Below are 14,653 nucleotides of genomic sequence, written 5' to 3' on the forward strand. Positions count from 1 at the left end.
GCGCGCTGCGCGAGCCTTTGTGTTTTGGGATCTGGTTATTCATCGTAAAAATCCACCTCGCACCCTCGCATTCAGCCCCAATCATCCTCACCTGCCAGCTACGGCCAGCTACCCCACCCCCGCCACCATACCACCACCGCCCGCGCTACGTCATCGTACCTGTTGCTGTTCGTTGCTGAGTTTGTTGCCTTGGGAATCCATGGGCGGCCAGTTGACGTTCGCAACGGCCGATTTCTCATCGCGAGTGCCGTGCGCTTTCTCGGAAAGCCTGATAATTTTCTGAAAATATGAGTGAAAGCGGCAAATTTTCGGCCGAATTTAACCGCTTTTCTATAATTTAGTTCGGAAGGCTTCGTTCTCGTAGAGTTTTTTTCGTTTTGGACGTGAATATCGCGGGTGATCGTCGGGAAAAGTATGGTGTTTTTGTGTGAAATAAGGTTATCCACCCACTTTGTTGTGTTGGTTTTGTCCCGTTTCTGAAGTGAAATAAGTCAATAATGCTAATTTAAGAGTGTTCTTGATTCATTGGTGTAAATTCTTGCATTGTTATCTTATTGTGGAATATTCTAGTTCATTCATGGAAAGATGACTCCTGGCGGATACTCATATCACTCAGGTAGGCTACCACTTTCTTCCAAGACTTCAATTCTCTTTGATATCCTATCAGCTCTACATATTCTCTCATTTCTATAATGAGAATACAAGTTTCATAGCTAATACAGCTTTAAAAGCATCAAATCTCCTATAGAATGAGTATGTATACATTTTAGCAGAGTAGGAATTTCGAGTGGAATGACCCACATTGCTTGAAGGTATCGATATGAGTCACCGAAAATGTAATTTTATAAGGATAGGTAAAGTGTCAAACCACGTACCTCTGTTGCTGTGTTTCAAAGTTTGCCATCCTATTTCATTTATTCGAAGAGAAACAAGCCAATCTCATAGCTCAATATTTTTACAGAACATTATCTCAAGAGAGAAGATAAATACAGGACGATTTTAAGAAATCATGTTTTCTAGCTTTCCTGAAGATAAAACAAAGTTAGTATAACAAAAAGTCTGCAGTATCGCAAACAGAAATATATGCTTTAGGCATCAGTGTTCACCTCTGGTAACAGGTCTATAGTTTATTGTGATACCGCATTGGATATACCTAATTAAGACTGCGTTTACTTCAAGAATTTTTCAGCGCATTTATTGCTGTATTTTGAATTTCTCAAACAGGGGAAGATAGTAAGCATTTTCATTGTAGATGCTTCCGTGGTTGTTCATAAAAAGTTTGAGAGTTGTATTGAATTCCTCAGATGATAATTTCTTTGAGAAGTACTTTGGTACTTAGTAGTCAAGTTTCAGTGAATCTCCAAGTGTCTTAGGATACCGAGTTGAAAATTGCAAGATTTTTCAAGTTTTTTTGGAACCGCTGGGAAATTTGCGTATCAATTTCCTGCGATATTGAAAAAGGAATTGCATAAGTAATGTCCAACTTCTCCATAAACTGCTGAAAAAATTGTGTATTAGCAGTAATATTAATATGATAATTGCATATGATTTTTTCAAAACTACAAGGAATGTACGTTTTTTTTAAATGCCCAAGGAAATTTGCACACATATGTTTTATGAATCAACATTGGTCAAAACTGGTATCCTGTGGTGTAGTGGTTGTAGTGCTGACCTTTTGGCCAAGAGAGGTCCGGGGTTGGATTCCAGGCCAGGTGACCGAGGAGTTTGATGTTTGCAAGTAATGATCACCTGGGGCGGGGGTAAGAAGTGTTTGTTTAGCCGATAGGCTGTATGAAAATTGGTAAAAAAAAAAGTGCAAGTAAATAAATTAAAAAAAGCGGACATCGAGTGCACAACTGTTCCAACCTCACAATATTGAGGTGAGAATCGCGTAATTTTTCACTTTTTTGAAACCGCTAGAAAAATCGCGTACCTATATGATATTGCGATGAAAATCGCGTATAATTTCCTAAAAATGGTGACAAGATTTCCAGGCGCGTGCCAGCGCCAAAAAGTGACGAGATAGGGCTGCACGTGATCGATTTTACCCCAGGTCGTGGCGATACTCGATAAGGTTTCAACTTAGCTCCAGTTCCTGATAATCCTGTTAAAACCGCCCCTATCGTAGCCTACAACGCTATTTCTCGCTCGACGCCAAATGGACGAAAATTCAGGATCGCGAGGTCCGCTCTTCACGCGATCTCAGGCTTTATACCCTAAGTACCAAGGGATTTCGTTAAATGGTACACAATGGGGTCGATGCCCTCCATTCACGCCTCATTCTGTTATCAGTGTATCTATGATTTCGATTTCTCTAATACTTCATTACACTGGAAAAAAAAACAAATTGGATCTAGAGGCCAGACTCTTAAAAACATCGACAAGAAAAAGTACTCTTGATTCAATCAGAATCTAGCTTAAATCAAGAACCAAGCCTCTTAATTTAAGCGGATTTCGTTTTGATTCAAGCAAAAAGCCGATCGAATCGAGAGTATTTTTTCTTGTCAGTGTTTTCAAGAGTCTGGACTCTAGATCCAATGTGGTTTTTTTTCCAGTGTAGAACCGCACTATGGGCAATATCTTTTTTTTTTTGACCTTTGTCAAAGTCAGTGTTGACGAATTTTCAATATGTTGTAACGCAGGGGTGCAAGAAGTACCAAACCCCATTCTGACGAGCGTTTTACGCGATCCTGGTTTTTTCCTCCTCTTTTACGAAAAATTTTCTGACTTTCCCAAATTTTTCAAATTATTGACCTTTCTCTCACTCTCGTTTCCTTTTTCCCTTTTTTCTCGATACACTCTCGAAAATTTTCTCTCGTAAGTCATGGGTGTATTTCCTTACGTTTCTCGCGATTGACAATTGGACTGCATTTTGCAATTTGGAACTATAAATTTTGGCTCTTCTTAAAAAATACTTATGTGCATAGGGAAACTAATGGCACATACGTTGTTTTTAAACCGGGCTAGGATTTATAGCTCCAAATTGCAAAATGTGGTCTAATTGTTGTTCCTCACAAGATTAATAGATTCTTCCGAAAAAGTTCTTCGGCGTCGTTTAGGGCTGACATACTAGTTTTTAAATGTGGAAAACTTGATGAGTCGTCAAAATTTTACAAAATGCCCGATTTGACAAGTAGCCAAATTTCCCTTAAAATTTCACTTGAAATTCCAAAAAGTTTCTGAAATTTCATGAAAAATAGCCTGAAATTTTACAGGAAAGTCTCATGATTTTTCGAGTGAAGTTTCATCCTTAAAATTTCAAATTCTTATATTTCTCATTAAATTTTCCGTCTTAGGTAACCTGAGACATGTTCTTTGACGTCTGCAGAGCAGAGTCAAATTTCGAGGCCACTTCACCAGCATTCACAATGATTATTTCGAACGCATCCACCACTTTCCCCGGGTGTGTGGTGTGTGTCATCGTGTCGTGTGCCATCTTTGCGCGGCGATGCATGACGTAAAATAAACGAACAAAACTTATTCAGCATCCTTACTTGCCCGGCTCCAGTAACATCCGAAGCCGTGTTCATCGATGAAAAAAATAACTCGTCATGCTTTCCATCTTGTATCGGAATTGTGCACTCCGTGTGTCACGATTTCGGATTTCAGTCCGAAAATGTCGACCGGAGATCCACCTGCGCGCTGTAGTTGCTGCTCGTAATATACTGTGGCGTGGCTTGCTTTGCGATACATCGATTGATCTGCCATTACAACCTTTGGAAAAGGATCGATAAGCAGGGTGTTCGCAACGAACGCTTTGATAATCGATACTTTACCACAGTTTCAAATGGGGAGATATTGATGATCGATCATTAACGCCTCGCCATTGGGAAAATACACTCGTTCGGAGCGACCGATTTTAATGTAGAACATGCGTGACTTAGTGGATTTTTTTGTCGACTGATTCGAGTAAGGTTGAGGTCTCGATTGTCTGTAGCGAAAGGCTGATTCAGTAAAAAATTTGTCAAAGTTATAGAATTTCTTCTGATATGATGTTAAGGATCTCTTTGAACCTCCCTTGATCTCATAGTAAATCATGGGACCTCCCAAGTAAATGAGCAGTCTAAGGAGTGACACCCACGACCCACGGCTCTAAATACAATTATATATACTCCATAGATGTGCATGTTGCGTGCACTGAATAATGAAGGCGCTCTGATTTCCGTGAGACAACGCTACGATGCAACTATTCGTGCTCGATGGATGTCCGTGTTGCATACCGAAGTATTGAAGGCGCTCTGGCCATCTGCCTTTTAAAACTATGGAAAAGGATCGATAAACAAGGTGTTCGCAACAAACGCCATTATACTTGAGTCTTAATCTCGGCTGCAAATGGGGAACTATCAACAATGACCATTCATGCACTGGAAAAAAACACATTGGATCTAGAGTCCAGACTCTCAAAAACATCGACAAGAAAAAATACTCTTGATTCAATCGGATTTTTGCTTAAATCAAGAACCAAGCCTCTTGATTTGAGCGGATTTTCTTTTGATTTAAGCTTAAATCTGATTAAATCAAGAGTATTTTTTCTTGTCAATGTTTTCAAGAGTCTGGACTCTGGATCTAATGTGTTTTTTTTCCAGTGTGAAGGTGTGTGGGGGCCGAAGAAATTTTCGACTTAAGCGGGATTTCGTCTCAACCGAAGTTGGACTCGGCGAGATGATTTAACCGAATAACGCGTATTCGTGACAACAACGCATGAATTTTTGGTCCCAATCGCTGCCGCGGATTGAATTAATTACGCATCTCGGCGATGCAATATTGCAAGGAAAATTAAAAATTCTTCGCGCGGTATCCAAAATTGAACACCGCCGAAACCCCGTCACGAGAACTGGCATTGTGTGTGTCGGTATCCTGCGATCGAAGCGTCCATTCACTATTCAACCGTAATCCGTATGAAGAGCTCAAGCATACTTGAACAAAGACCTCGAGGTTTTTTGGCCTGTTGCAGGACACCATCGCATCGTCTTGCTAAAGAAAAACGCTGTATGATACGTGAGATGTTGCCGAATTTCCTTTGATAAAGTGCGAATTTTCTGAGTAAAATTCTAAAATTTTCCTCACAATATTTCTGAGAAGTTAATTTGCTGGTTAGGTAAATAATGTAAAGTACCTATTCAAGAATTTCGGAGAAAAATGTTAATGAATTTCTCCAAAAATGAATATTTTACCAGCTGGGGAACTTGAATTATGGGTCTCGTTCGCAATGTCAGTCAGGGAAAATGAGGGACGGCTTCAGAAGTTTTTATTTCATGATTGCCCTGAATTTTCACAATTTTCCAATTAAAATCGCTGTATTAAAAAAAAAATCGCAAATATATGTACGCTTTTACTAGGACCCAACAAAAACTGAACGTATATGGGGATTGGGAAATATTTCACTCTTTCGTTTTACATATTCCATGCCTTATTTTGCATTAAATTATTTTCAACGTAACTAAAACCTTTTTAGAGGATTCCTAAAAAGTAGGCTCGCCGGCCAAATGGACCTTAAAACTTCGAGTTTAAATTAGAATCTGGTAGAATAGCTATTCCGGAAACGAGGTGATAATTTTCCGTTTGTAGATGGATTTAATCAGTGGGTCAGTTGCGCTGGTTGCAGAATCGTGTTTTGACGTTTGATTCTTGTAGATTGGCAAAAAATATCTATCAGTCCGAGAAACACACGTTTTCTCTGGTTACTCAACGTGTCCCTGGTAAAAATTGGCGATAGGAACTGCGTTTCAAAGTACCATAGGAGCTCTTATAGCCGACCATAGAAGGCTATAGAAAATCATACATATAGCTGGCTGTAGAAAGCGGAGCAAATCATGTAGCCGGGCTATACGAAGCGATAAAAAAGTATACAGCCTGGCTATAGTTCCTATCGCCGGGTTTTACACTTTATCGCCATCGGCTATAAAAGGATATAAGAAACTAGAGGCAATTGCCCGTCGATAGCCGCAAAAATCATGAAAATCGGCCCGGTAGAACGCTGGAACTAAGCGTTACCAGTTTCGCAAAATTAGGAGGTCTTGGAGCTTATAGTATAGATTGTGTAGAAATTCGTGTGCTTTGAAAATCATTAAGTTTGGTACGGTGCCACCTTAATATTAACAAAACTTACATTATATTTTCCTTAAATACATGTTTTTCCCCTATCAATTTAAATGAGAATAATCCCTGCGGAGTGTGCAAATGCAAAACATTCAAAAACCATGAGTTGAAAAACGCTGACTCCGGGAGATTAAATATTAGAGCCCAGCACAAAGCGGAGCGGCGACGCACTGGCGCCTACAAACCTAACAGGAATACTTCACGCATTGCGCAGTGCGTGAAGTATCCCTGTTAGGTTTGTAGGCGCCAATGCGCGTTTCGCGCTGGCTGCCCACCCGCCGCGCCGCGCCCAGCGTGCCACGGCGCTTCAAGCAACTATTTCATAACATAGGTATTGCACAGTATTATACGAAATTGAAGGTGCTCCAACATTTTAGGAATGGCAGGCATCCTTCAAAAGTACGGAGCTTTCCTCGCAAAATAAATCAAGGCACTACGGCCCAAAAAGAGAGCGGTAGTCCAAAAACTCACCAAGTCCTAGCATCCGTAGTTAGTAACGTTCAGCTTACACTTTATCGCCTGGCTGTTGCTTAGTCGCCATCGGCTATAACAGGCTGTGAGAAATTGTGTAGCCGGCTGTAGAAGCTATTGGAAATCTTACAGCCGGCTGTAGGTCTATGGTATTTTGGAACACAGATTCTACTGCCAATTTTTACCAGGGGTAACTCGAATGACAGCAAGGTGGAAGAAACCAAGGGACACTAACTGCGTTGGACGACGTCATAAACCGAATTTTACGAAGCGCGATATCCTCGGTTAATGTTGAACGTAGAAAGTTGCTATTTGGACGGATCCTAATATTTTTAGCTGATCGAAAAGAATCAAGCTTCAAGAAACGATTAAGAGCCCAGCGCAACTGATTCATTCCTGATTAGTGATCAGGTTCGGCAATCCGCGGATTCCACCTCAAAAAAGTTCGTGTGAAAGTGAGTGTGCTCCTGTGATTCCCAGACGCACAATCACGAGGTAGCCAGATCTTGTTCAAGAAATTCCGCTTTTTTACACACCACCGAAAAAAATAAGCGTAAAATCGCCTTAATTACATGAGCTCGTTAGCTGCGTTATGACTGCATAATTCGTCGCTACTTTGACGTAAGGTCGTATCGCAATTCCGGTATGAGCCCCAGGAAGCATGGATTTATACCTAAAACAGGGCTCACGTAGAAATTGGGCTATGCCCTTACGTTAGAGGGACGGCAGTAATCGGAATCAGCCTAATTATATTGGACGTTGTCTAATAATTGTTGCCTGATGTTTTCTTCTGCATACAGGTAACTTAGCAACACTAAAACTTGAAATTTTGTGAGTGTACTCTTCTTAATCTATGATGAATTGATAGAAAGTTTAAAGGCGTTAAGTGTTTTACTGCCGTGCTAAGGTAAAATGTCGTATGAGCATTCTGGAGTTGCCAAATTTTCCCAGATTAAAATATGCATTTTTAAGGAAAGGTGTGCATCTTTTTCCTTGAAATTGTCAGATATTTTAGATTAAATTAAGGATGTGAAAAATTTGGAAAGAATATTCACAATTTTCCCAGGAATTCGTCTTAAATCAAAATGGCAACGGCTGATGGCTCATATGCCATTCTTCTTTAGCATGGCAGTTTAGTATGTATGTATGTGCGTATAAAGCCGCTCGTAGTGCTCTCTGGCGCTCTGCGACAACTAGCCGCCAAAGTCCCCTATCCTCCCTAAGCCCCAAAAGGGAAAAAGCCGCATGAACATCCCGATGTTACCATATTTCACTTGGGGAGAGAACGTGTAATTTTTAGGAAACTTATGAATATTTGTCATCGCTCATCGATAACTCGCAAACACAACAGATTAAATTACTAATTAAATTCTCTACTGCGTTTGAAGAAACATACTCACAAACTTCGCTGAAAATTCGTATTTTACCAGAAGAAATTTTGCAACGTCTGAAGGCTCATACGGTGTTTTTCCTCGTCCGGCGTTTGGGGTCCTCCTCGTCATTACGGATTAGCGCTTCGACTTGGTGGCGAGGGAGGGACGCGTGCGAAATTTCACTCGTCGCGAGAAGAGGGCCCCACGCTACGCAAGTCGCGTTTTCTTGTTTTGACGGACGTTCTCGAAATTTTATCCGCCGGCCGGCCTCAAACTCTGAAAGCTCGCGAGTACTTTCCCTTGTTAGCGGCTAAATTAAAAATCGCCGCGCTGCCTCTTAACGGCGTTGATACGGGGTTTGAAATATGTACGTTGTCCGCGTGCGAGAAAGCACCGCACAGATCTGAGAAGTGATCTGAGATCGAATACTCAGACTGGACTCAAAGAAAGATCCTGAATGGGGGAAACGATGTTCAACTCAACAGGAAGCTGACTTTAATGGAAAACCGCTTTAAAATGTATTGAGATAATATTGAACAAAGGAAGCTTTCCTTCACTAAGCGCTCTGCTGTAAAGACATATCGTCCGTTCCAGGCTCAGGCCGAAAGTGCGAGGTGCTGGAGCCGCAGCTTCGATTTCTTCGGGTGCTACGCCCAGAACTTTCGGCCTCTGAGTCCGGAACTCGGGCGGAATGTCTACGTATGTAGCCAGTAAGTACGGCTCTCACGACCGGAGTTTTTTTCACCGTGTATGAAAATTCTACTTTCTCTTGGAGGATGCAAATTCATGAAATTGTAAAAGTAAGTTTCATTATGGATCTTTTGGTTTCCAATTATCAATTATGGCAGATCCATGGATTTATCGTAAAGCACGCCACACTACTGTAGCCAACCTATTTTCTCCTGCGAGGTTACGGAGTGCAATGCGCCATCAAGAACCTTGAACTTGCCCCCTCTCCCCTCAAAACAATTTAAAAAAATATTTTGTCAGGGACGACGGCGCCGTAGCTGGACGCGCGGAGTAACCGCGCTGATTGGTGCCAAGAGCGTATTCGTAAAGGTGTGGAATTGGAAGCTCTTTACGATTCGCGGCTCCAGGGGGAGGAGGGGCGCGCTAATCCCGCGAGCCGGAGTAATTAGTCGAGCGGCAAATGGAAATTTCTACTCGATTACTGGAAGCGCGGTCGAGGTGACGATGCGACAAGCCATTTCCGGAAAGTCGGCCGCCACGATGAAGACGTCAACGACGGCGCTGACGGCCCGAGAGCCCGTCTCCACCGGTTCCCGGACCAGCGGGCCGATTATTGAAACTGATAGACAAAGCGATAGACAAAGAAGACATATGGAGTAAAGAGCGATCCTATTGGTTGACATGGTTGGTTCTTATAGACTAAGGAAGAAAATGATGGACTAACTGTCGGGTCTTTGGTATGTTGCCGTTAGTTAGTCCATTACCTACCTCCTATGTCCATTGCCGCCACTCGCTTCCACCAATAGATCCCTCCAAATCCCTTTTGTCGGCTTTGTCTATAGCTTTGTCTATCAGTTTCAATAATCGGCCTGCAGCGGCTCGCAAAATCTGTTGTTCAAAGCGTCAAAATTGTTAAATTTGATAGACTAAGCGATCGACAAAGAAGACATAGGGAGTACGGAGCAATCCTATTGGTTGAAATGAGTGGTGTCTGTAGACTAAGGGAGAAAATAATAGACTATCTACAGGGTCTCTCGAGGGTTACCGTTAGTTAGTCTAATACTTACCTCCTTTGGCCATTGCAACTACTCCCGTTCATGGATGAGACGACTATTTCCCTGCGGACTGATTATTGAAATTGATGGACAAAGCTATGGACAAAGAAGACAACATCGGGCCGATTATTGAAACCAACAAACAAAGCTATAGACAAAGGAGGCAAAAGAAATATGGAGAGATCTTTTTGGTGGAAGCGGGTGGTTTTAGTGGACAAAAGAGGTAGGTAATCGACTAACTAACGGCAACCAACGAGAGACCCGACAGTTAGTCTATCATTTTCTCCCTTTGTCTATAGGAACCACCCATTTCAACCAATAGGATTGTTCCATACTCCCTAGATCTTCTTTGTCTTTAGCTTTGTCCATCAATTTCAATAATCAGTCCGCAGGGAAATGGAGCCGTCTCATCCATGAACGGGAGTAGTTTCAATGGCCAAAGGAGGCATTAGACTAACTAACGGCAACCCTCGAGAGACCCTATGAATAGTCTATTATTTTCTCCCTTAGTCTCCAGAAACCATCCATTTCAACCAATAGGATTGCTCCGCACTCCCTATGTCTTCTTTGTCGATCGCTTTGTCTATCAAATTCAACAATTTTGACATTTCGAGCAACAGATTTTGCGTGGAAACTATTTCAAATTGTGTCTTTCTCACCATCTACTCATCTGGCATTTCTTCAACTGTCAGAGAATTTTATCTAAATGTGTCTGGGAATTTCACAATCAAAATTCTATGGCAACCCTGTCCAGGAACAGTAAGAAGATTTTAAAATTTAAGGTAGCCTGTCTTTATGTTGGATTTTGATGAGAATGTCGATGTGTTAGGAAAGAATTTGATCCAATTCCTCGAATGTAGCCAAAAAAAAACTGACTGAACAGGGACATGTTGCTTACTCACACCAAAAATTATGCGGTCGTTACCCCGTTTCAACTACGGGCCAATACCTGCGCTTCAACCCTTCAACGATAGACTAGACCGGCCGACTGTCTCCGCCCCTCACCCGCCACTTTTCGTGGCGTGGACTATAGTACATATTTGCATGATCAAACCTCGTTAGCTCTAAGAAATTTTGTATCAAAATGGTCAGCTAAACCGATGATGAAAGAGTTGATTTCTTCCCTCGAACTTTGGAGACAAATTTCCTGCTTTCCAAGAGAGCGTAGCCGGAAATGAGAGAAAATCCCGGAGAAATTTTCCTCTGAAATCACGGAAATATACGAGAGCATGAAAAAACAAAGAATTCTAGAGAGCGTAGTGTAGATGTGGTCAATGCTCGGCATCCTTTCATTTTATTTATTACCATGTCCGGCTGTTGCGAACATTTTGGTTTATGGCGGAGCACCAACCACATACCGCATTCTCACAAGAGCGTGAATGTTCGAGGAGTCGTGTGAACTTTCAGTCGGGAAAGTCAAGGAGAATTTACATAATCACCGGAAAAATTACCTATTTTTTTAATGTTATTTTCATTTTATTTTTTTTTTTAAAAAAAATAAGACCAGCGGCCCGGGAGTCGCTCCAGTTCATGCTAAGCCGACCGATGACCTCTCGGGTAAGCCGCGGTATGAAAATCAGTCCATTTAGCGAGAGTGAATTCAACCGCCGAGTTTTGCGAGCTTTGTTGCCGATTTTCCTAGAGATCGAAGATTATTATGCCCTGGAAGCGTACGGAAATGATGGTTTCCGGCCGAGTGCGGCAAGTGTGCTCGGTATTCCGGGCTTCCTAACCGTCAATCGTCGCCTCGTCAGGTCGTTACGATTTCCTCTCTGCTTACTCGGGAACAGGTTGCCCGATCTGGCGGTGGAAACCTCCAGGTTTGAGAACTTTGAACGGTTGTCTTTCATTTTGACGTAAATTTATTTTTTGGGGTAGACCCAGAGGAACCTCGAAACAGTTAATTTTACTGCCGTGATAGCGAGGAGAGCCGTAACGGTCCAATTTTCGAAAATGTCGGGTTTTTTTAGGGATGGTTACATAGAAATTGGGATGAATCTGGGAAGTATGGGGGAATGGGAAAAAGCAAAGACTTGTAGACACTATGATTTAGAGCCCTGCAGGCCGATTGTTGAAATTTATAGACAAAGATGACAAAAGGGATATGGAGGGATCCCATTGGTGGAAGCGGGTGGTCGCAATATGACCAAGGAGGTAGGTAATAGACTATCTAACGGCAACGCACGAGAGACCATATGACTAGTCCATAATTCACCCCCTTAGTCTATAAGAACCACCCATTTCAACCAATTCGATCGCCCCATACTCCCTTTGTCCATAGCTTTGTCTTATCAATTCCAATAATCAGCCCGCAGAATGGCCTTTCTGTAGAAGGGAGGTGATCAGAACAATCGTCCGGCTCAATTGAAGCTTTCGAGAAAACATAGTTCTAGTTAAAAACAGACGGGGAAAATGTCGTGTTCAGGGTGTCTCCAAGTCCGGAAATAGTACCGATTTTTTAAGGGCGGTCCGGAAGTACTGAAAAAGTGCGGAAATTCCGTCAGAAGGTCCGGAATTTTTTATTTTTATCGCAACTTGAGAGAGAAATTCAAATTTTTGAAATTTTTCGAACTTCGTCAAATGGAGGTACTAAAAAATCACTGAATTTTTCCGTTGAGGAGGTACTGAATTTCTCGGGAATGTACAGAAAAAGTACTGATTTTTGCCAGAATTTTATTAGACACCCTACTGAAAAAACAATTTGATCTAGAGTCCAGACTCTTGAAAACATTGACAAGAAAAAGGACTCTTGATTCAATATGATTTAAGCTTAAATCAGAAGGATCCGCTAATTGGTTTTTGATTTAAGCTTATTAATCTGATTGAATCGAGTCGATGTTTTAGAGACTCTAGATTCAATGTTCCCCAGTGCTGGTGTTTTTGAAGAAGACGATCGAGAGTCCCCAAGTTCAGTCGGGCAGCGCAGCGCCGCCAACCGCCGCCGTCGAGAAGACGGAGCTATTAATTAAAAGGAAGACGGGACGGGCGGAAGAGCGGAACTGGGGGAAGCGAAGGATGTGGATTGTGAACGCACTCGACTGTTTCCCAAGTGGAGCCTTGCCAAAAGAGCCTATCTACCGCGGATCTCGTCTCGAAGTTGGGCGGTTCTTCAGGGACTCCGGCTCGGCGGCCCCTGGAAACGAAGATGTTTCGAGCCGTTGCCGGGAACCGCCACCGCCGGCGATTAGCATCACGCCGCATCAATCCGTCGCCCGGCTGACGGAAGAGCGTAACTACTTTTAGAGATGATACCGGGAAAGCACTGGGGTATATGGACTACAGAGTTCGTGGTGAAATGTAGTTAAGTCGTTATGATAGAAAGGTGACGAATCGCTCCCGACTGGGATCCCAGAGTTCCCGACATCTTTGTCCAATTTCCGCCGCCTCGTCGTTGCTGATCCCTGACCTAGGCTGTAGCGTATCTATGTAGAAAGAGTATTGCCGGGCCTGTGCTGTCCTCCGATTGGCTCGTTATATTTCGGCTTTTAGCTGGACTCTTGGTCAGGGGGGAAGGATTTTCACGATCTGGCGCTATATATCTCGCGGGTGAACGGTGTACACTGCAAAACACAGTGTACTGTGCCGGCGGTAGTCGCGCTGATTTTGTGTTCAAATTACTGTAACAGCATTGATTTTTTGTCAATTTATTGTATTACGCGTTTCAACCCATCCAACTTTTATACTTCTGCGTTAAAGTCTCCGAATGAGCGGTAAAGAGACCATACGCCCATGCATTTCGTTGATATACAACATGTATTTAGGAGTCGAAATAGTCGTATCACGCGTTTCAACCCTTCCATCTTTTCTACACATTCGTTAAAGTCTCTGGGAGTCAGCGGTAAAGAGATCATGTACTTCATTTTGTGGATATGTACGGTGAAGTACGCAAACCACGTTTCTCGATTTGCGACGTTGCAGACTACCTGCCATACTTTATTTTTTTTAAAATGGAGAACTATAACTCAACGATAATCCTGCAAAACTTCCGTGATTTTTTTTTTCTATGCACGAAGCTTATTTTTAAAAAACTTGTCAGAATGGTGTTATGTGCCCCTTTTAAGAAAATAAAGTAGGAGCGGAGAGTTTTAAACACCACGAACGAGGTGCGCGGTTTCAGAGATTTACCGTCAATGTAAAACGCTTAAACAATTTTTCAGACTCTCTGTGAAATTTTCTGGTGAGAGGTCAAACCAGTCTTTAGTGATTCGAAAGGGAGTGAGAGATTGGTTTAAGGGTGACTTACTGACGAAGGGGTCAAAAAATTGGCCAGAATGCCTGAACGTCCAATGTATGTTATTATTTTGCCAATCTCGAAGATTCAATCACCAAACTATGATTCTTACATGCTCATCTGACATATTTTAATATCAAAATCAGTTAGTTCTCCCAAAAAGGGAAAACCGACCGAATGCAAACATGACTTCATTCCAAGGTTGAAAAATCGACTCAAACAAGTCCATTTTTTACAATAATGTACCTGTGCAATTTTTGTCCAAAATTGTCCTGATTTTTGCACGAGATCAGAAGAAAAATCGGTGAAATTTTCAGATAGAAATGCCCAGATTTTAATGGTAAAAACGCAATTTGCGAGGGATATTTGAAATGCAGTTACGATCTTCAGTGGGGGAACGACGAATTGTTCAACATTGACGTGCAGCTACACTGTTTTTAAATTACGCCTTCGATGTGGACAACGGCTTCGTGTTTTGTCCACCCACTGTCCTGGCACTGGCTTGGCCTGACAGAGTGAACAATTTAACATTAATAAAAAGTAAGACATTGAGTTAGAGGAAAGGAGGCATTGATGGATGCTCATCCTTTTTCACCTTGGCTGGCGTGTTTTTGTATCCGTCCCGCGAACACCCAACTCTATTGCGTCGAAAAAAAAGATCATAGACTCTGACGTGTCGATTACGTCCACTGACGTAATTATCTAATTTGGCTCATCAAATACACCGCGCGTGA

General features: G+C 42.2%; 1 protein-coding gene across 3 annotated transcripts in view; it reads left to right on the forward strand.

The window, feature by feature from the left end:
• The first annotated feature begins 197 nt into the window (after positions 1–197).
• Positions 198–14,653, forward strand: part of crb (cell polarity complex component crumbs) — a 69,426-nt gene continuing 54,970 nt past the window's right edge. For all 3 annotated transcript variants that reach the window (XM_019041126.2, XM_019041207.2, XM_019041290.2), the window contains exon 1: positions 198–616. In XM_019041126.2, coding sequence (XP_018896671.2) covers positions 586–616 — 31 coding nt within the window. In that variant the 5' untranslated portion in view covers positions 198–585. The remainder of the gene's footprint in view (positions 617–14,653) is intronic.

The sequence above is a fragment of the Bemisia tabaci genome, chromosome 4 (genome assembly GCF_918797505.1).
Source record: "Bemisia tabaci chromosome 4, PGI_BMITA_v3".
In the NCBI taxonomy this organism is placed as follows: domain Eukaryota; kingdom Metazoa; phylum Arthropoda; class Insecta; order Hemiptera; family Aleyrodidae; genus Bemisia; species Bemisia tabaci.